General features: G+C 34.7%; 1 protein-coding gene across 1 annotated transcript in view; it reads right to left on the reverse strand.

Annotated features, from left to right (window-relative positions):
* KCNK2 (potassium two pore domain channel subfamily K member 2) overlaps positions 1 to 25731 on the reverse strand; it is a 68062-nt gene that overhangs the window by 33458 nt on the left and 8873 nt on the right. The window contains exon 2 of the mRNA XM_032216723.1: positions 16560 to 16677. Within this exon, the coding sequence (XP_032072614.1) occupies positions 16560 to 16677 (118 nt within the window). The remainder of the gene's footprint in view (positions 1 to 16559; positions 16678 to 25731) is intronic.

Genomic DNA, 25731 nt, shown 5'->3' on the forward strand with positions numbered 1-25731 from the left:
GCAGAAAACTATAATATCTGAGAATTAAACTTTTACAATCTTGCAAGATTCTTCTCTTGGAGGTTCACACCAGTTAAACTGAAAAATGTGGGTAAAAATATCTATGACAGTTTATTTCAAATACATGTTCACTAGGTACAATGGAATTTACTTTTCAAGAGTCTTTGGAATCAATAATCTACTGCTAAAACCAAATAATTGTTAAATTCCACAGAAGTGTGCATAAACCACCCTTAAGCTCTTTGGGAAAGTAGCAGAATGATAAATTAATTAACACTCAAACAGCAAAAACTATAATCATTTTTTAAAAGAGAGCTCTACAGCTGCCTGTTACATTCATAATTCACAATGCATGTTTCCAGTCATGCTTAACCAGACCTCAAAATACCAATATAATCTCTATGGACGAGGAACCCTACACTGTAGGACAATGTTCTCTTTGAAGTAGTTTTGTATCATTGGGATTTATCCATCAGAAATTTATCCACTGAATTTTTCCAATCCACATTTGAATAGTTTTTTGAATTAAAAAATAGCAGTAGATACCAGAGTAATATTAACCTATATTAACATAAATTGAATAATTTGAATAATTCTGAACTTCTTCTAAGAAAAAACCTATCATGTTGAAAACAGAACAACAGTATATTTTAACTGTGATGCAAATCAGAGAGATGTTCTCCAAAACAATCTCATCTCTTAGATACCACTAGCACAACAGCATATGGTTGAACTACAAATAGCTGTATAAAATAAGAGTGGCAAGAATATGAGCTTCAGGGGGGGGGGGCATGTTTCCTTCATTACACATCCTAAGCATCTATTATATGAGGTTAAATGACCTGATGGTACTGCATTTACTTCAAACAAAATGACAGTGGGATAATAATTTTCCAGTGCTAAAAAGAGATTGCTGGTACAAGGTCCTTGTTAGACAAGAAGGAAATTTATGGTTCTCAGAAAAGTAATACATACATTCTTCATTAAAAAAAGAATGAAGAGCGTTTATCATTTGTGTATGAAGTCTATGTAGATTTTCAGTTCAGTTCAGGAAAAAAAACCTTATCCCACTATCTGAGAATTACAAGATTTGATCATACTGTTTAGCCAATGTTTACAAGAGAAGACCTTAACCAAATTATGCATACACACATATGACTTCTGTCATATATTTATTGGTCTTTGTTTTAATAATTTTAGCTTGGAAATTCCATATGTTATTAATTCACCAGATTCTGTAATAATGAGCTTATATACATCACTGATTTGGTTTGAATAAGCAGTATTTGTATACTGAACTTGCATGCTATACACTTTGTCAATTCCTTAACCACATAGCTATGTGTCATAAAACATACTCTGCAGTGGTGGGATTCAAATATTTTTTACTACCGGTTCTGTGGGCATGGCTTGGTGGGCATGGGAAGGGAAGGATACTGTAAAATCTCCATTCCCTCCCCATTCCAGGGGAAGGTTACTGCAAAATCCCCATTCCCTCCTGATCAGCTGGGACTCGGGGGGCAGATAATAGATGGAGGTGGGGCCAGTCAGAGGTAGTATTTACCAGTTTTCCGAACTTCTCTAAGTTTCTGCTACCGGTTCTCCAGAACTAGTCAGAACCTGCTGAATACCACCTCTGATACTCTGTACTCAATAAATATTTGTCAGTTTCCTGCTAATTACTAATAATGATTCTTTACTCCTATCCAGGCAGTCAGAACTAAAATGATTGCCAAAACAGGGCCGCTGAGAAATTAGAGGGTAGTATGCATCTAGTCAAAAGATCTCTATAATTTGCAAAAGTACAAAGACATTTTTAAAAAGCAATGCCCCAATAATGAGTATCATTTAGAAGACAAAAAAAACATAATACAGGAGTTGGAAATATATCCTCGCTGAAGGGAAAGCTAGCTAGAATATTGTCACAAGTCCTTTTTGTAAATAATGATTAGCACTTGTACTATTGGCTGCTTCATAGAAATAAATTGAAAATCACATTAACTGTACAATACCTAAACAGCACATCTTTAGTCTTTTCCTTAAAAATGACACAACACAGTGTCAGTGTTTTATAGGATGGTATCTAAATGCATGGTGTGCAATGTCCTTATTTCTGTGTAGTTATAATAATGTGGCTGCTTCCTAAATATTGCCGCTATTTTGAGTTGCTTGAAGTGGGAAATATCTCTTCCATTCAACCTTCTTCAGCATTAGCAGATAGTTTTCATAAGAATCAAATCTACAAGATTCAATTCCACTCTTATCAGCACTACCCTTTCTCCCTACGAGATCCAGCACCACTGAGCTCTTCAGAAGAGGATTGTCATCCAAAGTGCTGAGCAAGCCCACTACTCCCAGGGCCAAATAACTTATTCATGTAAAGCACTAGACTATTTTTAAAGCCTCATTCAATTAAGGCGATGGTTTTGCAACTATTGAAACACTTACAATGTACTTAAATTTGCACCTTTCAATAATTTGTTGACAGTTCAAGACCTTGAAAATGTAGTGAAAAATTAATGATACAGGGAATAAGTTAAATGTAAATATTCTTGATGAGTCTTATTTGACCCAACAAAATGAAAAATTATTATTTTTCACTTCTTTTTCCATTTACCTTCAATTTAAAAGCCTTGAATTCCAATTTTGGGATTATTCGATGGAAAATGAATAGGAGGGGCAGAGGAAAAAAATAATATCTTAGATTATGTTTTGCTAAATAGTTTTCTTTTTCAGGGAATTAAAATACATCAAAGAACGTTCCAAAAATAATGTTTGAGTAAAAGTTCTAAACTCAATTGAAGAATTGATCCTGAACTTTCAATCAAATGCCAGTACAACTTCAGACAAGGCTTCAAAGATATATTATTTTTAATAGAGCTAAAATATTACTCCTATTTCAATCAGGACTATTATGAGAAGTCCACTTGCGTGGGTAAGAGATTCTGTATATAGAACAAATTTGGAGTGGGCACTCCAGGCCATTTCCAACAGCTTTCTTTCCAGTCTGCTCACACCTGCTCCTGCCTACAAAGGCAACCAGGCACCTCATTTTTATACTGCCTGCCAAGGAGAGAGATCTCTTCTGCAACTAGCACAGAAAGCAGCATATTGGCCTAAGAGTTCAGCACTTCAGCTGTCATTACTTATTAAATGTTTTTATTATAAGCTGGGTTGTCAGCACCTTATAAAAGTCATATCACTGTGCCCTACTTACATCGGTTTGTCAGTTTTGGCTGCAGTTGTTAAGCGAACCACTAACAGTTGTTAAGCATGACACCATGTAGTTGCAACTTAAAACTTACTGCTGGCTCCCCTCATTGATTTTGCTTCTCAGAATCCAACTGTGAAGGTTCAAGTGGTGATCATGCAATCGTGATATACCCTGAGATGCTGCAATCGTCATAAATGCACACTGGTTGCCAAACACCAAGTCATGTAAATATTTTGTGATGGCCACAACTTCAAACAGTTTCCTTGTTTTGTCATAACTTCAAAAAGTCACTGAACTAATGGTTAGTAAGCAAAGGTTAACTGTACTGTGGGGGAATTCTCCAAAATATATTGTCACTCACAGATCAGCTATTGTTTTTGTTCATATCATTTAGAATTAAATAATTGCCTGGAAATCAATATAAATCCTATCATTGAGATGGGGAAATGACTGATTCTTGGATGCTATATTTAGAGCAGTAAAGGTTTGGGAAAGTGCTCGTGTTAGCCTGATGATCATTCATTTATTTTAAAGGCACATAAACTTTGGGCCCATATTAAAATAGCTGAGAACTGAGTTGAGGCCCCAGTTGTGTTAACAAAACTACCATGGAAGCATGATACTCCATTAACACAAAAAAGAGCAAAGTTAAAAATGTTGAGAATTGAGAAAAGTCTCATGTAATATTAACTTTACTGCCTCAAAAGAGTTGTTAGGCAGAAAGCTTAAAAAGATGATAAATTTCGCTAGTCAGCTCTTCATGTCAATGTCATAAAGTCTATATCTGCAATCCACAAACTTCTTTGCATTTTCCAAATAAAATTGTTAAAAGTTAAGTTGCAACATTGTATATTGACTGGGGAAAAAAACCCCAAACTGAAAAAAGACAAAGCTAGATTGATTAAGTAGTTAATCTTGAAACCAGGAGACAGTGAATTCTAGTGCTACCTCAGGCATGAAAACTGGCTGGGTTAACTCTAGTCAACTCAACCCACTTCCCAGTGTTATTGTTATGGGAAAATAAAAGGAAGAAGTTTTATGTATATTTTCTGCTTTGGGTTAGTTATAAAAAAATAAAAATAGGAGACAGATAAATGATAAATGATGGATGGGTAGATGGGTAGATGGATGGATGGATGGATGGATGGATGGATGGATGGATGGATGGAGAGAGGGGGGAGAGAACAGCAGAAAAGCCTTAGAAATTCTGAAGTGTTTTTAAAAAGCCCTGACGTACTCCCAATTAATTTTTTTCTCCAAGTGTAAGACTGCTTTGATGGTAATTGAATTATGTTCTCATACATTTACAGAGTTCTAAAAATATTAATTTCAGGTATGAAATAGTGTCACGTGGTCACTAGGGATAGAAAAGGACTTCTTGGTACATAGTCAAATCACTCAATTAATATGCTATAAATATGTATAGTCAAGTTTTCCATTTCCCATGTATTTGCCAATTTATATCACAAAGTTTCTGTTTTTCAGTGTGATGCCAGATTTATTATTGTTACTATCAGCATACATCCCAATAAATCATGGTGTTTCTTCATTTATATTGTCTGGGATCATACCCAATAAAATATTTGGGTTCTTAATTTTTATTTTAGAATTTTCTGGATGTTTTGCCATATTGCTTCCTAATATTTTTGAATCTTTTTTCATAAAGCAAAATGCCCAGTTATATTAACTATAACAGAGTCATTAAGCAACTCCTGCTATGTATTTAGTCTATTTCTTGAGTCTACATGTACCATATGTGATCACATCTTTCTTATTATAAATGTCTTTGGATTAAAATCATTTGAAAAAATTCCAAATTTTTAACAGATTTAATGTTATATGTTTTTTTCAGATTCTTCTCTTTTGTTTCATTGTATAGTACATGAAGACCATTGTCTAAGCCTGCTTCTTTTATACTTGATCTCTGGTCATTAGAAGTATATGAACTTCACATGACTCTTATAAGATTACAATCTTTTAAAAATATTAAATATGCTTATGGTAGGTCATACAAGTCTACCAGATGTTTAGATTGGATCTGGCATTTTTATCCATTTATCGAATCTGTCCAACAGACCTGGGATAGATAGATGTTGGTGTTGGCTGGAATATAACCTACACTAAATAAAGCTACCTTTTACAATTGACTAATCGTGACTGATGGTATTCAAATGGTGATTACACCCAAGGCACCTATTACTACTGGTACTATCTTTACTTTCTTTGGCCACAGTCATTCTACTTCTATTTGCAAGTTTTTGTATTTTCTGATTTTCTCCAGTTCTTTCTCTTTTATTCTGCTGTATCCAGATACTGCCACAACCACTATCTAGCCTTTTTTGTCACATTGACAATTGTCAATAAATTGTCTGAAGTGTTATGTGGCTGGTATTTTTGTATGTGTGAATTCTGAAAGTCCTAGAGCACTTTAGTCTCTTCATTTTCTGTTACTTTTTCTATTTTATGGTCCTATCTTGCTTGCATGGAAATGGTATTTCTCACAGATATTCCAATGCACTATTGTTGCTACTTTGTCATGCCACTGTTTATAATCAATGTTTGTGATCTTCTTGCAACAACCACATCTTCCACTGTCAAGGATATGACACAGTAAATATACTGTATTATTTTTAAAAGTTATTTATTATTCTTTTGAATATTTCATAATTTCCCAGAAATCACAGTTACTGAATATTAAATGAATCCTACACCCCAAACTTTTTGCAATACTGTTATTCCTCTCACTAAGGTTTTCATGTCCCAACTAGTGTTAGATCCCACATATGTTGGATTTTATGTTCTCTTTGATAAAGTGATTTGAAAATAGAGGCACTCTGTTATTTCCTTTGCAGGAACAGATCATTCTGGTAATTCTTACATTGACAGCTGATATAATCTTTTGATAGTGTGGTCTAGTTACTTCAAAAACCTAGATAGCTTCCTGAATGTGCTTGAGGAATTTTGTACATAATTTGTCAGTGATGCTATCAGAATAATAGAATAACAGAGTTGAAAACGACCTTGGAGGTTTTCTAGTCCAACCTCCTGCTTAGGCAGGAAGCCTAGACCATTTCAGACAAATGGTTGTCTAATCTCTTCTTAAAAACTTCCAGTATTGGAGCATTCACAGCTTCTGGAGGCAAGTTGTTCCACTGATTAATTGTTCTATAAATTCCCTAGCCAGCACAGAAGTTGTTACTAGTCCTTCTTGGCATAAATAAATTATGCTAATTCATTTATGATATGGCTTTCCACAATTCTTTGTGTATCCAAGTTATAGAATAAGAATTACATACTAGGTATCATAAACATTAAAAATAAATTGTCCAAAATGATCATGCCTTGTATAAATCTACAGAGCGATCACATTTGGAAAAAGTAGAGTTCTACATTACAACACCACAAAAGGCATCCCTGTAGCACTCAAAATTATGTAGAAAAGAGCAACAAAGAAGATATAAGGCTGGACAGCTTCTCAAAAAATAAAGGCAACAATTTGTTTCCACTTAGAGCAAAGCTAGGTAAGAAATAGAGAGAGAAAATCAAGAAAATATGGCAGAAAAAAGCATGAATGGGATGAAAAATCTTAGATTTTTGTCTCAGTTTGGCAACTCATCTGTTGAAACAAAATGCTCGGAGATTACTGATTGAAGGAAATACATCTTTACACAGTTCATAGTTCATCTATGGAGTTTATGGACTACACATATGAATATTGAATACCAATTCATTTGGTTTAAAAAAAAGAATCTGAAGCTGTGTATCAATATTGAATACTGGGGAATGACAGAGGAAAGGGATTATTTTTCTAAGCTTGCAAGGTTTCTAGTGTACCTGTTAAACATCCTGGATTAAATGAGCTATAAACCTGATTCAGCAGGTTTTCAGGTCTTCTTATTCTGTTATGTAGAGGGAAAATAAAATATAAACCAAGAAACTAATGTAAGTGTAAAGCTGTTCACAACAGCCATTGTTACTATAGTTTGTTCTCACTCAACAGCCACTCATTCAGTAATTTCTTGAAAGCTCATACTTACACTGCTGTAGCATCCCATTTGCAACCTTCTTTGCTGGCTTCTCACAAAGAAAATCAGTGGGAAAGCTAGCAGAAGTTTCCAAATAGTGACTATGTGACATTAATGCTTATAGACTTGCAGTGATTTGCTTAACAAAGGGAAGAGAAGTGTCAGAATTTCTGTTCCTAAGTGGTGCAAGACACATGATGTTCACACTTCACAATTTCATCACTTAGTGATGGAAATAGTGAGGACTACTGAATCAGAATAGAGTTGGAAGGGACCTTTGAGGTTTTCTAGTCCAGCCCCCTGGTCAAGCAGGAGATCCTATACCATTTCAGACAAGTGACTGTCCAGTCTACCTATATAATATTTATCTAACACTCATATGTTAACCAATAAAAGTAGAAAGACAGGGCATATTCATCTAGACTTTATTCAAATGTATAGAATTTCTTCCTATTTAATTTCTCTCATCATTTTCACGCTGCTATTTTAAAAGTTGAAAATTAAAGTGAAAAAATTAGAGAATGAAATATTTCCCCTTGATTCTTATATAAAATGTCTCTGTTGAATTTGTTTATTCTTTTCCATCATCTGCCAGTTTGTCTGTGTAGAACTTAAAAAGCAGTATTACAAAGTAAAACATCAATCCCAAAGGAAACCTGTATCATTAGCTTCAGATCTCAGTTTTATCTACAATCTTCCAATTACAACTGAACATTCTTGCTTTTTATAGTTACTGTGAAATCAAAGTTTAGCAGCTAAGGACAAGAATGTTCAAATGCCATAATTTCATTCTTTTATTGCAAAATATTGTAATAGAAACTCCCATTAATGCTTGGATTTGAAAAAGGCAGGCTATTAATGAGATCTATACATTTCTTTTTTTATGGGGTGGTAACAAATGCTTATTTATTAAAGAAACTGAGATACTTTTTTTGGAAAGGCAAATTAGAGTTATTGAAAATAATGGCAGGCATTCTTAAGTTTATGAACTTCTAAATCAAGGTAAGTTTCAGTTCAGTGACGTGCAGTCAGATAAGGCAGGGGAGGCACAGCCTCACCACTGTCATCATGAAAAGAAAAAAAAATGTAAAAGGAAAAAGGCAAGAGCTGAGGTCAGGCAGAGTCACTGTGGATGCTTAGTGCTTAGTGCTTAACTGTTTAAAAAAGCCTCTAAAAAAGCGCTCTCTATAGGAGGAGGCAGGAGAATGATGTCCCTCATCTAGCCTGACCTTAGGCGTTTTATGATCACTCGAGCAGAGTTAAGCAAGGGTTAAAAGCTGAAAAATTCCTGATGTAGGTGAGGCACGCCGTTCTCCTGCCTCCTCCTGTAGAGGGTGTTTTTTTAGAGGCTTTTTTAAACAGTTAAGCAGAGTCATCCACGGTGACTCTGGTAGCAACTAGCTCAGCCTGACCTCAGCTCTTGCCTTTTTCCTTTTACATTTTTTTTCTTTTCATGATGACAGGCAAGAGCAGAGTTGAAATCCTCTCTGAAACAGCTGGAAAAGGTACGTGTGGGTCAGAAGGAGGGGGAGGAATTCAAACTCCATCTTCCTGGTGCAGGCCTTTGGGCAAAGACTGGAGGGAAGTGCTCTCCCTCCCCAAGTGTAGTTTGATTGCAGGCAGAGCCACGTTGTCTTTTCAAACCTGTAATCAGTGAAGCTGGGCTGGATCCTTCCAGGGCTGGGGGAAAGTGTGTGTGCTCCAGTATGGCTCTTTGACTGGCTTCCTGCCTCCTCCTGTGGTCTCCCTGACTCCCTCCAATCCAACTTTGTGTGTGTGTGTGAGTGTGTGTGTGTGTGTGTGTGTTTGAGAGGGGGATGGAGGTAGAGGGGGAGGAAGGAGGGGAAGGGAGAAGAAAAAGAAAAAAGGAAACTTATTTCGCAAAGGAGAAAAACAAATGCTGTCGCTTTAAATCAGAACTGAGCATGCCTGGCTGTGGAATTCTGGGAGTTGAAGTCCACAAGTCTAAAAAAATTTGAAACCCACCACTGTGTCAGTGCCTCACCAGCAATAAACCTCACCGCACGTCACTGTTTCAGTTGTCTACAGCAACTGTTCTCAACCTAATGTCCTTCAGTTTTGTCACAATTGTGGCATCTGTACTACAACTTATCTGAGACGCACAGGTTGAGGAAGGATATTTTTTCCTCTAAAATCTATTATCTGAATTATAATATTATTTTCACCTTAAACATCAGAACAAATATGATGCTGAGAACTGATAAATATATTCAGGGAAACGCAACCCAAAACATGAGATTTTGACCTGCCCAACTCTGTAATAATGCAAATCAAGACAAGTCCTGGTTATTCACTCCTTAATAATACCCTGTTTCCCCAAAAATAAGACGTCCCCAGATAATAAGCCCAATCGGGCTTTTGAGGGTATATGCTTAAAATAAGCCCTCCCCTGAAAATAACCCTTCCCTGAAAATATTGCAACACAGCAGCAGCCATGAGGTGACCATGCTAGCCACCTCCTGCACCTCAAAAATAATAAAACTCTCCAAAAATAAGGCCAAGCGCTTATTTCGGGGGTCAAAAGAAAATAAGACCCTGTCTTATTTTTGGGAAAACACGGTACTAATCTACTTCTTCTTTCAAACACATTGTATCTCTTTTTTGTAATTTAGCCTGTTTTAATCTTTCAGGTATAAATTCAACAAATTTCTGCTTTATTTTCTTTTGGAGCCCTCAAATTAGTGCACTTTTTGATAGCAAATTTATTATATTTTCAAACTTCTGGATGTACTAGATATAAATAATTTTATATTCTTACTTGCAAAAGACTAATGTTAGGAGCCAAGAATACATTATCCACTTTTTGACAAATATTCTAAAAATGGGAGAAGTTTGCTTCTAAAAAAAAATAAAATTCAACTCATAAGTCTTATGTGAAGGAGAGAGTCTGGAAAATGCAAAATTACTTCACCATGGGCATTTCTTATAAGTAAAGTTAGAATACAGAATAACATAATTGGAAGGGACCGTGGAGGTGTTCCAATCCAACCCACTACTAAAGCAGGACACATCATGCAATTTCAGATAAATGGCTGCCCCCCTCCCATTTCTTGCATTTTGCTTATCAATTGCTGCCTAAAACTGACACCCTGGGTCAAGATCAGGACCAAGGCTGCCCTGTTTCCAGCTCAATTTTGTCATTACTGTTGATAAGATGAAATATTTTCAGCAATTAGAAACAGCATTTCAGAACAAATAGTTTGAATCTGGTCATGACAACTACAGATTTTTTAAAAGATTTGTTAACAGATTTTAAAAGGGGAAATTATTAATATAACAAAAAACAATTGCATATCATTGAAAGAGAAAATTTAACTAATAAAATTGTACAATATGTATCTAGTAAATGTGCTTTTGTATAATCGTATTACACTGGGTGTTAGAAAGGTTTGACATACTTTTCCTCTTCGTGCAAGATGCATTGTTAAACTTTCTTATTCCTACACAGGCACGGAATAGATGGAGGTTGTGTATTATGTAGTTAATGTCTAGCCGAAAAAAGGATTTCAACACAGACTTTTCTGATTATAATAAAATTCTGTCAGTAATAACAGAGTTAATAGTACAATTCCCCATTGTTCAGCTGAATCAATAAACTACATACAGTAACAAGATAGAAAATGTTTCGACTTCAGAAGAAAAGGCTTATGCCTGCAGGGGACATACACTGGAGAAAGAAACATTATTTACAATAAAAATTTTGTTCGTGCTCAGAGACCAAGACCTTAATCACAAATGTGAATCTACAAGGATTTACTTTTGTCTGCTAAGTGCTAACTCAAACCTGCCATCAAATATGGGATATTTTCTGAATGTCAGTAGCTGCTTGCTTATCTTTTCATTTAAATAAAACAGTTTTGCTTGACATTATAATATGACACCAAAAGAATGCAGGAGATTTTGATATTTGTATAGGTCAGTTGCTCCCCTTGCACAGAAGCAAGAACAATCTTAAACAACTATTATTTCATAAAATACCAAAGGCTATTCATGCCATATTCAAAGCAACTGAGGCTCGCCATAAGTGGCAGTGGAATATAAAAATGACTCAAGGATAAAATTGGAGGTTACACCATTTTCCCATAACCTTGTACCTTCCAGAAATTTTTAATCAGGAACTCCATCATGCACACCCAGCAGAACCACAAGGTCTTGTGAAATGAGTAAATTATACATAGAGGATTCCATGAAGGGGAATATAATACAACAATTATTTTTAAATGACTGTCAATATTGTTTAAGTGAAATAACAACATTTCTCGTGACATTTTATCTGACATTCTGCTCCCTTATAGCTTAGAATTCAATATGACTTCCCCACCCCATTACCCTGCCATATACATGTACATTTATTTTTTATACAGCAATTTCTATAGTTGCAGGTACATGGAACAGCAATCTGAAAAATACTATGACCAGACATGTACGCATCTTATATGTTACTTTTGTTCACAGAAAATACTTATTAGACAATGAATAGGACAAATCATGTGGAAATAAAATAGCAACGTATTGTTTCCGAAAGAAAGATTTTCTATCTTTACCATGTTAGTCAGACTGATCTGCATTTTTGACATATATAAAGCTGTGATTCTTAACCCTGGCAATTTTAAGGTGTGTAAACTTCGACACCTGGCTGGGGAATTCTGAGAGTTCAAGGCCACAGATCTTAAAATTGCTAAAGCTGAGAAACACTGGTGTAGAGTATTAAAAATACAGAGACCTTAAGCAGTCATCTGACGATAGCAATTGCAATTCAGTTAAAAAAACATGTAAGGGGGCAATCTTCTATATATATACAATACTGCCCTGACCCAGGCCCTTTGGAACATCTTGCCCACTGAGGTAGGATTGGCTCCCACCCTTCTGACCTTCCGCAAGAGCCTCGGCCAGTTGGTCTGGGGTGCCACGGAGGGGATGTTCTTGGAGATAGTTGATGGACTAATAGATCCCACCTCACCCCCTGCACATCTTGCTTCCTTCCCTTCCATTTTAATCATAATTTTGTCATCTTTAAATCATAATTTTGTAGTCCTAGGACTATGATTGCATCTCTTTTAATGTTGTAAGCTGCCCAGAGTTGCCTTGTGATGAGATGGGCCACATAATTTAATAATACTGTATATATTGTAGGCTGAGGAAAATATAACCTTCAAAAATAATTCTATAGAAAATAGTAGAATGACTGAATTCATAGAACTGCACAGTCAAAATCAAATGCCAGTAGTAAATGCCAGTCATCAATGGTAGCACTCTAAAACAACATCAATGTACAGTTTTAAAATTCTCTGACAAGTTAAGTTAAACTCTTTGTTTTCATATTTCAAACAATATGAAATATTGTTTGTTTTGTTGGATGGTTGTTTTTAAAATCATTTTGATACATCGCTTTGGTTAAGGAAATATTCATTCCGGTTCAGAAATTAATTAGTATAGAGGGGGGAAATCAGTGTTATTTATAATGAAAATTCTCCCAGTTCATCTTTACAATAGTTGGCTTACATACATTTCTTTTCTTTTTTTGGTGGGCTGGTTAAAAATGTTTGTTTATTAAAGAAATTGAGACTCCTTTCTTGGAGAAAGGAAGATTAGGGTGGAAGGAGGAGCCAACGTCACGAGGTCACAACATGCGGTCCCGACACTCCAAGATGCCGTTGATACTTTTGCCCCTGGATGGTCCATTGCAACCTAAACTATCCCGCAGAGACAGTGATCAGGAAGACGAAGCCTTGATGGTCTCAGGGACATTGCAAAGTCCCTGATAGACCCAACAGGCAACCCCAAGGCTGATGAAGTCAGGATGGCTCCAGAAGGAAGGAAGTGAAAAGAGAAAGTGAGTCCATCTAGTGAGGTATTTTTTCTATTTTGGGAAAGACTGCCCAAAGAAACTTTTTTTAAAGCCAAATTAGATACTTAAGCAAAAGAATTAAGCGGCGAATTCAACTCACACCGGATTGCTTTGGAAAAGTTTTTTTCTTTGTAATTATACTTTGTGGATTGAAGTGCTCACAACATTTATCCTCTCTTCTCTTAAAATGAATGGATTGATTTTTCTTCTTCTGCCTTTTGTTGCTTTATTTTTTGACTTTTGGATGAAAACTGTTGAATATGTTTGAGGGAAAGACGCAGGAGCCATGGAATCAGAGAGTAAGATGTTTATTGCGAGATGACTGCGATTCAAAACGTCCCTGCAACTGTCAGGGTATTTATACTCGAGCCCAAAGCAACTGTCAAATGACCAGCCAATCAGAGAGCTGGTAACAGGGAACATTTGCATATATAACAAAAACCTTCCTTTTTATTTTAACAATTCTTCATTTTACTTGTTATTAAATTCCATTAAAGAAATTTGAAGAACTTTGTTTCCTATAAACCAGAGATAAATATTAGAAAGTGAAAAGTAGCAACACTGCCACTCGGAGGTCAGAGGCTGGAGTTTTTGAAACAATGTATCTCTTATCTTTCCTTCTTTGATCTCACTGACTTTGCAACTGAAGGGTTTGCAATTTGTTTACAGAAACTGATAAAAAGCCAAGGGCATGAATTGTTTTCACAGGTGCCTTTGAGAACATTTTTGGCAGGGGAGAGAAAGGGGGAAAAAACCCTTCTCCTTTGAAAAACATAAAAGATCTTGTGTTCAAGTCAACTTAAAATAAAAATAAAAAAAAGAGGCCTGGAAGGCTAGAGTGGCAGTGGCTATTAGTTTTTTTTCTGTCCTTCTTTTTTGGAAAACATGGATCAATATTCAGATGAGGAAACATTAAAATTCCAAAATATCTTGGCTGGAATTCAAAATCTATTGGAAGGATATGGGAGAATTGAGAAGAAGTTGGAAAGACTAGTCTTCCTCACAGCAAAAGATGAAGTGGCTGGAGCCCCAAAAAATTAAAGGGGAAAATGAAGACATAGAAAATAAAGACAAGACAATAGATGAATTTATTAATGGAGCAAATGTGGGTGAAGTGGAAAGAAGGGAATATGGAAAGGGGAATTCTATGAACTGGAGCCCTACCCCCCAGATTCCAAGATACAGAAGAAAAAGAAATGGTAATGATGATGGTTCAAGAAGAGAAATTCTTTCAGAAGCATGATTGACAACCAAAGACAAACTAATTTTAGTAACAGCTGGAGGGCAACGAGATTACCTGAGAGATCCTTCAAGCAACAAAGTGCAGAGATAAGTTTATAAAATCCTTATAAAGGAGATAAAAAGAAGACTGACACCACAATTGGCAAGAGAGATAAGATTGTTTTGTTACTGGAAAGATACAGGTTGAAAATGAAAGTTAATAATAAAAAATAGTTGGTTTTGGTGATCAATAAGTAGGAATGTAGTAATTCTTATATTGTTTTAGATAGTTATTAAATGCATATCCATTAACAAATAATTAACTATAATAACAATAATGAAATGATAATAGATACAGCTTAATGATATATACATGTAATGGCAAACTAGTAAAATAAATTTTGATTTAAATTACAAATTGCGATCTGGGAAAAATCTATAAATTTTATTAACAAATTTTTATTTAAATCTTGTCATAAAGGCATAAGGTTCTTTTTTTTCTTCTGGATCTGACGAGAGGAGATGGGATATAAATAGTAAATGATTTTTAGCCAAATATAATAACAACAAGGAAATGTAAATGGATATTGTTTAATAATACATACATGCTCTGGTATTGGCAAAAGCAATTTGGATACAAATCCTAAACAGCGAGTTGTGGGGGAAAATGGGGGGGAAGGTTCAGAAACTTTATTAATTGACTTTTACCTAGAAGATGTCATGAAGGTGTAATGTTATTGGAGGATTTTATGAAATAGCTAATGAATGCCATTATATGGTTGTGTCTTTAAGTATGAATGATTTGAGGTAAAAGCATGTTCAAATAATTGTAGTCAAATGAAAATTGTGGTACATTGATAGTAAGATATACAAAGATTTTTGATTTAAAGTGTATAATCTAATATGAACCATAAATAAAGACTGTGGAAGAAATGCACGAAAGTTATCTGTAGCTAATTGACACGCTTTCTACAAGATGTAATGAAGGATAATTCTTTTTTTGTGTGTTTTTGTTCAATTAAAATAAAAAAAAATTTTTTAAAAAAAGAAAATAACGAAGGGCATTCTTAATCTTATGAACTTCTCAATCAAATTTAAACTGTCTATGGCACTTTTCTCAAACTAATGTCGTTCAATTTTGTCATAATTGTAGCAGTTGTAACACAAGATATCTGAGGTGCACAGGCTGTGAAAGGCTGTCTTACAGGCTTATTACAAAGCAATTAAAACATGCTGAAATCTCCCTAAGCAACAAGATAATATGATAAAATTTCAACAGTATATTTGCACGTTTTCACACAGTTAACAGAATACCTCTTTTTATCCACTATTCCATATACTTCCACAATATGATAGTTTGTCACATAGACACTAATTTATGTATATATAACATCCACTGCAGCTCTTATTTTGCTGCTCAATCCAAAGACCTCTAGAAGGCAAAATGGGATGAGAATTGGAGGTATGATTGGTCCAATCTCACATTTCCTTTCTCAGATAATCTTAGATTGGAGAAAGAGGAGGAGGATCTTCTTAGCCCTTCTACTCTGACTAAAGATGATGTGTGGAACACACTCTCATAGCAACAAACATGGGATGGGAATGTATCACCACCACCCCTTATCACCTGTCTCTCATTAAGTAAGTTTATGCCTGAGAGAAAAGTAAATGATGATGTCAAACAGTAACATATTTAAGCAATGTAATGCATTTATAGAATTCAGTTTAGTATGGTGCAGCTATCCATATAGTTCTTGTATTAAAAATATATGTACCATATAGTAGTAAGAATGCTGTTCATAAACTATGCAAATCACCCAATACCTAATAAAATACCAGTTGATTTGTATTTATATCGAAGCTCATTACATTTACATGTTTAACATTTAAAGAATTTTTCCAACTAGATTAACTTTGCAATGTCCTCAATTAAAATATATGACAATAAGGTATGAAATTAAGGCAGTCATTGCTAAACAAACCAAATCAAAGTAAAAGCCAAGGGTTCCATTAAGAAAAATCTAAACTAAAAATAATTAAACTCTTGCACTTGAAGTTTTTGATTATTTATACTTAGTTTGTAAATATGAACCAGATCTAACCAACATTTCCTTAAAAATAGGACATTTAAAAGAGACAAAGTTCCCAAATAAGAATATATAAATATATACTTTAGCTAAATTTAATTTGGGTCATCAATGTTCAAACAGAATAATAAATTGTGTCCTACCTATGGTGGTAATAACAGTCCCCGCAAAGAAGAAGGAACTTCCCAAATCCCAGTGACTGACTTGACTTGGCATATTTCCTTTAGGATTGACTCCTGCAGTTATTGCTGCCACAACTTGCTGAAAATTTAAAAACATTTTCTCAGTATTTATGAAATATAAACAAGGATATCAGAACACACTATTCCATATACTTGTGAAAGTAATCTATCTGTCTAGTCAAAAAAATAGCCAAAAAGAAGGGTGGAACATCTTACAGCACATAGAAATTGCTTCAGTTCCAAGAGTTTGTGATCTGAGTCTGAAATATAATTAAGTTAAAATTATTGAACTCACTGAGAGATAGCAACTGTTCATGGCTAAGGGTAGTCTTGAATTAAATTTCCTGAGTATTGGTGTTTTACTTTAAGCAATTTAGTACACTGACTTTTCAATATTGTGTAAGGTTTGGAAAGAGTATAAAGATCATAGCCATATCAATATTTTGAATCAGCAATCATTTTAGGATTAATAACTCTTAACCTGATCATGAAATCATGGATTAAAAATTAAAATCCTGACATCAAGAGTTTCAATCCTGAAATAGGCAATAAAATCAATAAGCAACTATACGCCAAATTTTATTCATGCACTGAATTCATGAATAATCATGAATAAGATAACACATTGGCTATGATATAACTTGTAGAAAAGTAAATAAGAAATGTAAATAAGAAACAGAAACTTGTTTTATGTATCCGAAAATCACTTCTACTCAAATTATGAATGTCCAGAGAAGGGTTAATAATTGTAACAATCAGCATAGATGCTGAAGAATTCTATCCCAATAAAAATACTTTATTTATTTAATAAGCATTCCATTCATTCCCAATAAAATGCTTTATTCCACTTAGTAAGCTTTAATAAGCATTCCATCCAGTGCAGTTGAAAAATATTCTAAAAATAACTTTGACTGACCTAGTAACATACATGTCAATACCTACACATTCTGAATAATAGATAATAAAGTAGTATAACACTGGCCCCTAATAATTAAAATATATATTTGAGGATTTATTTTGCTACTGTCGAAAGAGTGTTTCTCAGCTTTGTTGACTTTAAGATGTGTGGACTTCAACTCCTAGAATTCTTCAGTCAGCATGCTAGGGAATTCTGGGGCTAAAATCCACATATTTTTAAGTTGCTAAGGTTGAAAAACATTGTTAAAAGAATTAAAACTGCAATCCTTAGCATATTTACTAAAAAGTTCCTTAAAAGAAGAAACATTAATTCTGGGGTAAGCATTTATAATATTGTTTCAGTGAAAGGATAGGATAGGAGAACACAAACAGCAATGCCTTTTACTGTTTTATTATCATATAAGTACTGGTGTTTTCAGCTGATGTAAATCTTTACTTTGTAAACAGATATTTTGTAATATAAAAGTTTTACCTGTTATTTTAATGAATCGGTATTTCCATCTTGGTAAATGGTCTTTTTTTAAATCCCACTGATCTGGTTTTAGCATATTTCAAAGTAAGTGCACACTAAAATGCAATCATGTATTTGTGTTTCTTCTATAAGATGGCAATGACAAACAACTTTTATACTGTTGCAAATAAAAATCTATGAATATATTCATATCATCACCTGGAGTCAAGCTTAATCTGAGAGAGTCTTAATAATTTTTTATTCTAAAATACAAAAATCATATACTGGAAAAGAAGCCACTGTTTGGCTATAATATCTATTCATTTCAGTTGAAATCCTTAACTTCTGAGAACATACCATATGTACTCAAATTTTTGTATTTCTCAACCTTGGCAGCTTGAAAATGTGTGGACTTCAATTCATGCAGGCTGGGAATTCTAGGAGTTAAACTCAATACATTTTCAAGTTACTGATGTTGAGAAACACTGCTCTGTGGTCTGACCAAATTACATTTCTAAAATTCAGGAGCATACATAGTAGTGTCCTTCAGAAAAGTGACCGTCTTGGCATTGTAGTGATCTGTGTATAGGATAACCATACATCTTCCTTTATCAACTGGAAAGTTCACATAGAAAGATGTTAAAGATGGATTTTCTGGACTGTGCAGTGCACATTAAAGAAGAGAGAAGCCTTAACACTGAAGTTTACAGAAAACTCTCAAACACAAACCAGTATTTACATTTTGATTCTCACCACTTACCAGAGCACAAAATGGGAGTGATCAGAACCATACACCACTGGACTGAAAGTTTGCCTACCAATAAATAAGGTGGGGAGGAGTAATTAAAACATGTCAAGGAATCCCTCAGGACTTGTGGTTATCCTAACTGGGCATTCATCAAATCCAGAAAAAGATCCAGCAGGCATTCATCCATTACAGACAAAGAAATGCAGCCCTCTCTCAACAGAGGGAGAGGGATAAGACACCTATCTCCAGTCTACAACACAGCTCTTGCAACAGTGCCAAGAAGATTCCATACCCAATTGCACCCTGAGGGCAAAGATAAACCCTGCAAGTGGCCACAAGAGCTCTCACAGAGAGTACTAATGGACCAGATGACTGCAAATAAATACAATTCTTCCATCCCCCCATCTCAACTGTTAGTACCAGAGGTGGGTTCCTACCAGTTTGGACTGGTTCGGCCAAGTAAGTAGTAACTTAGCCTGCCACACCCCTGAACCAGTTCTCTTGGCAGCAGCATCTTGTTTTTTGCTTCTGCGCATGTGCAGCAGCATTTTTTAGTACTGAGCATGTGTGCATAATGCGCATCAAGTCTGCGCATGCACAAAGCATGTCCCTGAGCAAACCGGCAGTAGCAGCAGCTGGAACCCACCCCTGGTTAGTGCCTATCTTTATTCCCACCACCACCAAAACAAATGTTCTTCCTCAAGGGAAAAAAAACAGTCTAGTTGCCTTTTGAAAAAAGCACTTTTGAGATGGCAACAATGATTATAGTAATTTTCAGATTTGTGCCTATCATCTTAAATATGAAGTTAGATTCTTGCTGTACAATCAAGGACTGATATGACAGGAAGGAATGTTTTTTAAGACTTTCATCTTTTTGAGCCACTTGTCCCCAATAAAGAGTAGCTCTCCTAGTGCAAACATGAAAAAAAAAATCTAGCTGCAATGACTTAAGGATGGATCAGGGAGGAATCACCAGTGCTGGAATGCTTTTTCCTCAATAAGCATTTTGTGTTATTATATGTTACTATATAATCAAGGAGGGAAGCAACCTAGAACTAAGAATAAATTTCTTGACAATTAATCAATGGAACAACTTGCCTCCAGAAATTGTGAATGTTGCAACGCTGGATGGTTTTAAGAAGACATTGGACAACCAATTGTCTGAAATGGTATAGGGTTTCCTGCCTGAACAGGGAATTGACTAGAAGACAACCAAGTTCCCTTTCTGTGTTATTCTATATATTGGGAAAGGGGTGTTTTATGCAAGTTTTTTTTTCTAATTTTATATTTTTTTAATATTTTGTATATTAGAAAAAAAATAATTACTTTTTTCATTCCCTAGTTCTATTTCTGATATACAGTGGTATTAACCGCACCATCACTTTGACTAATACATATTTGCCTACCTTTTATAATCATTGTACAATTAGACGAGAGCAATTTATCGATTGTTACATTTATATGATGGCACATTTATGACTGGCTGATATTTCCATATAGACACATGTTACAGCATTAGTAATATATCACAGTGATATCATATGGAGCATTATAGGTAGCAATTGCTATAAAACTATTCAATTCATTCTGGCATGATACAAGCAGATTTATTTAATGTATTTACATTTACCTAACATTTATCTTTGGAATCCCAACTTCCCTGGGAAAATAGCCTACATAAATAAGATATGAGTATATTGAAATATGTATCTTTCTTACTGTTCCCCAAATTGAAATATATCAGCTTTACATTACATTGGATGCAAACAACATTGGGATTCTGGAAGTGGAAAAGGTTGAAATTGGAACATGTGCTATAGATATGTAATGTTAAGAAAAGCTCACCTAAAAGAAAAGGCACCATGAATCCCTTGGCAGACACAAGAGATTACAAGAGACAAGATGGGCCTTGCTCAGAAATAAGCTAAATGCTAGATTCAATTTCTAGAAGATGCAACGGATTACTTTGCCCAAATCACAAGTGGGATACATTTTAACAAAAAAAAATATTTCCAAATATATAACACTATAAGAAATGAGGTGGAAAAAATATCAATAATCAATAAATAAATAATGTTAAGAACATTTAATACAATAAGAAATTATGCAAGAATACTGCCAGTGCATTGCAGTCTTCTTTTCTCCTACTGTCATTTGTAGCAAATTTTTATATATTGGAACTTCTTAATAAACAAAAATATTTTTCCGCTAATCTTCTTTTTGAAACTGGCATTTTAGAAAAACAACATTATAATTAACCAGATATGCCTTTCTTTATATTTATATACAATCATTTTAGCCATTGACAATCCACTGCAGAATGAATGACTCTTCCCTATATGTCCAACGAATATGGTCCTGAGATTTCGTTTGCCAATTGGGCCCACAATACTTGCTAATGTTGTCGATCCATCTTGTTTTAGGACTCTTTTGTGAACATTTTTTATTAAGTTGAATCCATTCTATGACTGCCTTGGTCCACCTGCCATCACTTCTTCTTGTATGTGACCAGTCAATTTCCATCTCAATTCTTTTATTATCTTGATGATATCATATACCTTTGTTATTCTCTAATCCATGTGCAGGTCTTTCTATCGTATCTTGTAATGCCAAGCATGTACCTTTCCATGGCTTTTTGGGCCAAGAATATTGAGAACATTAAATGATGCTCAGCCAAAGGAGCAGGCAAGGTTCAGAAGTGGCTACTGGTCAATGGATCACATCCAGGTTGTCCAGCAGTCATTGAAAGGCACAATGAGTACACCATGCCTCTGTGCATGGTTTTCATTGACTATAAAAAGGCGTTTGACTCAGTATTCCAGCAAGCAATAATTAAGGCATTGTGCAACCAAGGAGTAGACACTGCTTACATAAACCTATTACAATTGATATATGAAAATACAATGGCAACAATTTGCCTTAATGATCTTAAAGTAGAAATCAACGTAGAATGTATCATCTATCCTGTTCTCAGTCAGCCTTGAAGATGTTTATATGTATTTACTATATTTATATACTGCCTGAATTCAAAGCTCATAATTGCTTTCAATAATCAGGCAATCAGGGCCTATCGATTTCCAAAGGATCAGTGGAATAACTGCTTTTTCAAAGAGAACCAAGATTATTTCTGAGATGAGGACTATTTTATAATCCAAGATCACCACACAAAAATATCCTTCCATAACACACCAACCTCACCTCTTCTGCAATAAGAATCTTTTTTTCTTTCTTTCAGGATAAGGATACCAGATACAAAGTTTCTACTTGGAAAGCACAGTTCTCCATAAAAGCTAGGAGCCGATATATTAAAGGCAAAGTAGAAGCCTACTGATAACCAATCCAGTGGCTGTAGTAAAGGTAATAATTGACTGTGATGTGCCCAATTTATCAGCATACAAGCCTGTATCAGTTGCTGCTCCTAAGGCATTGCCAGGTAAATTACAGGGCAATAGTGTGTAAGGACATGAACTACCATTGCCATATTATCTCCTTTTAGGTGGCATCGCATCCTAAAGTTCACAAGTTGGAATGAATCCCAGAAATGGATGCAGAACATAGCTATTGAGAACATTTATAGTGATTCAAGATTTTAGCAACTTTGAGTGACTTTATTACCAAAATAAGGTAACACATTATTCTCTTAAGCATCCCAGAAGGGAATGAATAATGTTAAACAGGGGGACCAGAACAAGAAAGGCAAACATGTAAGAATATGCTAGCATTCCTTTATGCTAATGGTTTAGGCTGCAATTTTTAATGTTAATATTTTTTGCACTGTATGGCTGCAATTAATTTCAAAATTGTTTTCAGAACTTGGGAAATGTTATAGATATTGTATACAGAACAACACAAAAATGATAAATATAAGAGAATGTACTATGTATATTCCTTTCTAATATTATATTATTTAATAGTCAATCCAATGCATTCGTAATCTACTCAAATGTATATTCAATCACATATTTCTATGCTTGAAGTCTTACTGTTTTGTTAAATTAAACATAATGTAAGGTCTCATCAGCCACTCAGATTTATTTGCTTTTTTTGCTAGATTGTATTACCACATGATTAGAGTATATCTGCTCTTAAAATATTTCTGACATCTTTTTTATATGTCAGGATGTTTCCTTTGTGTGAAGAGTTATTTTTTGCATGGGGAAGTTTTGTGGCATATAACCACGCATCTATGAGAAGCAAGGGAAGCTCCACAGGAAGAATAAGGACTGTGCTGGGGAAAGAATCTGGTAAGGATAGATGGATCACCTTATTCAAGATCTGCCTCTGTTTTGTATGAGTCCATCAATCTATTGCATTCATTACTACATTTAGTAACTTTTTTTCCAGAGGAAGACTTCCTTTGAAACCCGTGAAACCATTTGAGAAAAAATTGTAAAGAAAATAAATAAATTTTAAAAGTGGCTTTATTTTTTAAAAAATGTATTCCTGACATAAATATCTTAACTTAAACAATGCTGTTTTGCTTATATTTCACTGTAGAATTGTACCCCATATTAAGAGTCATTTAAGAGTTACTTAATGACTTAAGTTTAATGACTTTAAATTATTTTAGAATAACATCTAGTACACAAATTAATTCAGAAAATAAACAGTTATACACTAGTCAAACTTCCCAAACATCACTTGTGTTATAAAATATTTCATTTCAAGTAAAGTTATAAGTTATATCCAAAGTATTTAATATTATTTCAGTATCACTGTAAAAGACAACACGGGATTAACTAAAGAGTGATTTATTAATCAAATTGTGTAACAAAATAATGTGCACAGTCCTTTAGCTATTGAAAATGGATTTGTGTTTCATTTAGCAAACTTGACACTTCATATCAAATGTTTCATTTTTTGTTGGCAATATTTTTGATCCCAATACCATAAATGATGACATTCTTCCTAATGATTAGAAGTATGACTATCATAATGCATTAGATCAATACCACTTCATAAGTTATACTACTTTTATAAGATACCAATAACATTTTATAAGATAATTTGTGTTTTATTATGGGCCTCTAGTACTGTATTATCCAGGCCTTACAGGTCACCAACCACATCTTTCGATGTGAGATTTTACAAAGGTATTTTATCACTGGGACATATAACATTTAATAACCCGTTAAACTATTTAATTTCTGATATATGTGGCAATATGACAGAGTGCCCTATTAACATAAAATTTCTTGGTAAACTACTGTGGTGTCAAACTTCTTGCACACGTAAATGGTCAACTCCTTAAGCTCTTCATATTTCTTATTTCAGAACAATATTCTAGCCTAATTCCAGTGCTAACAAACTACATTAGTGTTAAATCATGACTCAGTTGGTGGATCCAGCAGAATTGGCTTGTTGTCATCATGCATTTTATTAGCCTACTGTGCAAAGGAGTCTATCCCCTTGAGAAAAAACAAACAAAGATACAACTAGCAAGAAAACATAGGCAAAACTTCCATGAACAATTTTTTTAAATAATGTAAACTTTCCAGAAGCTGATAACTAGCTTAGTAAGAACATATTTAGTCCAAAGGAAGAGAGAAAATGGCATGATGTGTTTACAAATAACTTTCCAATTTTGATCACTCAATTTTATTTTATTTTTTGTCTTTTAATGATGCTGTAACCCCATCCATTGGGGTGGAGTCGAGGCAACTGAATGGAGCTGAGTGTTTACTGGCCGAATGCCCTTCCTGTCGCCAATACGGAGTTCACAGCAGATATATTCTCATTGTGCCCTGAAACAGAAATATCTGCCTCCACCTAGAATCGAACTCACAGCCTCCTGATTGTGAGGCGAGAACTCCACCTAGGCACTACTTCCCCAGTTTTGATCACTCAGTGAAACCCATAAAAGGGCAATATAACATTTATAAAAGATTGCTGTTTGTGTTTACTAAAGGGTCCAAGTAAGACACAAAATTCCATTGCTGAAATTGACCTTCATTGTTGCACGTATGGGGATGAGTATGAAAAATGCAAAGTCTTCGTCATGGAGTGAACATTGTTAAAAAATAATAATAGCTAAAGTCCCCTTTAGTGTCTTCAAATATGTAAAGGTTAAAGCATTGACAGACAGAACCTACAAAAAAACAGAGAAGCAGAAAAGCTTTTTACAAGTGAACTGCACCTTCAGAAAGATAAATCTAAGAGGATGAAAGTAAGACTAAAATGCCAATCATGTGGAATAGGGAAATGTCCCTAAAAGATAAGAATTAACCATTATTTCTTTCTTGTCCTCCATAAAAGTAGGAGTATTTCAATACAATCCTAGCTGGCACATTTTGATTTTATCTTGAAGGTGGGTGCCATTCCAATGTCTAAAATCAGTTAATTATCCATTGTTTATCCTGTAGCTCTGAATTATAGAAATGGTAGCGAACCCATACAATTAACTCAAAGTTAGGATAATTGTTCATAATGAAAACAGTGTTCAGAAACAAATAAACAGTGCTTGACTACTGAAGAAATGTGTTATGTCATTGTCACAAGGAAATGCATCCAAATTCACCACAAATAACAGCTGTGTATTATATATGATAGAATTGCTACCTGGAAGGGTTATTATTATTTCTAATTAGTTGTTCAACCCAGCCATATGGTTGATTCATCAACCATATGCCATTCCCAAGCCTGGATAAATGGGGAGAGTTAGGGAAATCAATGGTGAACTACCCTGTAAAAATCTCACAAGAATACTTTATGGCAATAACTCAACATGATTCAGATATGGATACCAACACTGGACCCTCGAGGCTGGACATTAGCCTGAAAGCTACTGGAGAAGAGCAAAGGCTAGCTTTTAGTAGTCAGGAGCTTTATGACATTGTTGGAGGAAAGTCTTCAGGAAGCCCAACAATTGATGGTACCCATGATGAAAGAGTTTCACCCTTGGGAAACTCTAAATTGCAAAAAGAGAAAGGATTAGAGTGAATAGAGATATCCTTTGCATCAGTGAGTTTTACTGGACTGGCAATGGTCAATTCAAATCAGATAACTGGTTATGTGAT

This window comes from Thamnophis elegans, chromosome 4 (assembly GCF_009769535.1).
Source record: "Thamnophis elegans isolate rThaEle1 chromosome 4, rThaEle1.pri, whole genome shotgun sequence".
NCBI classification, from domain to species: domain Eukaryota; kingdom Metazoa; phylum Chordata; class Lepidosauria; order Squamata; family Colubridae; genus Thamnophis; species Thamnophis elegans.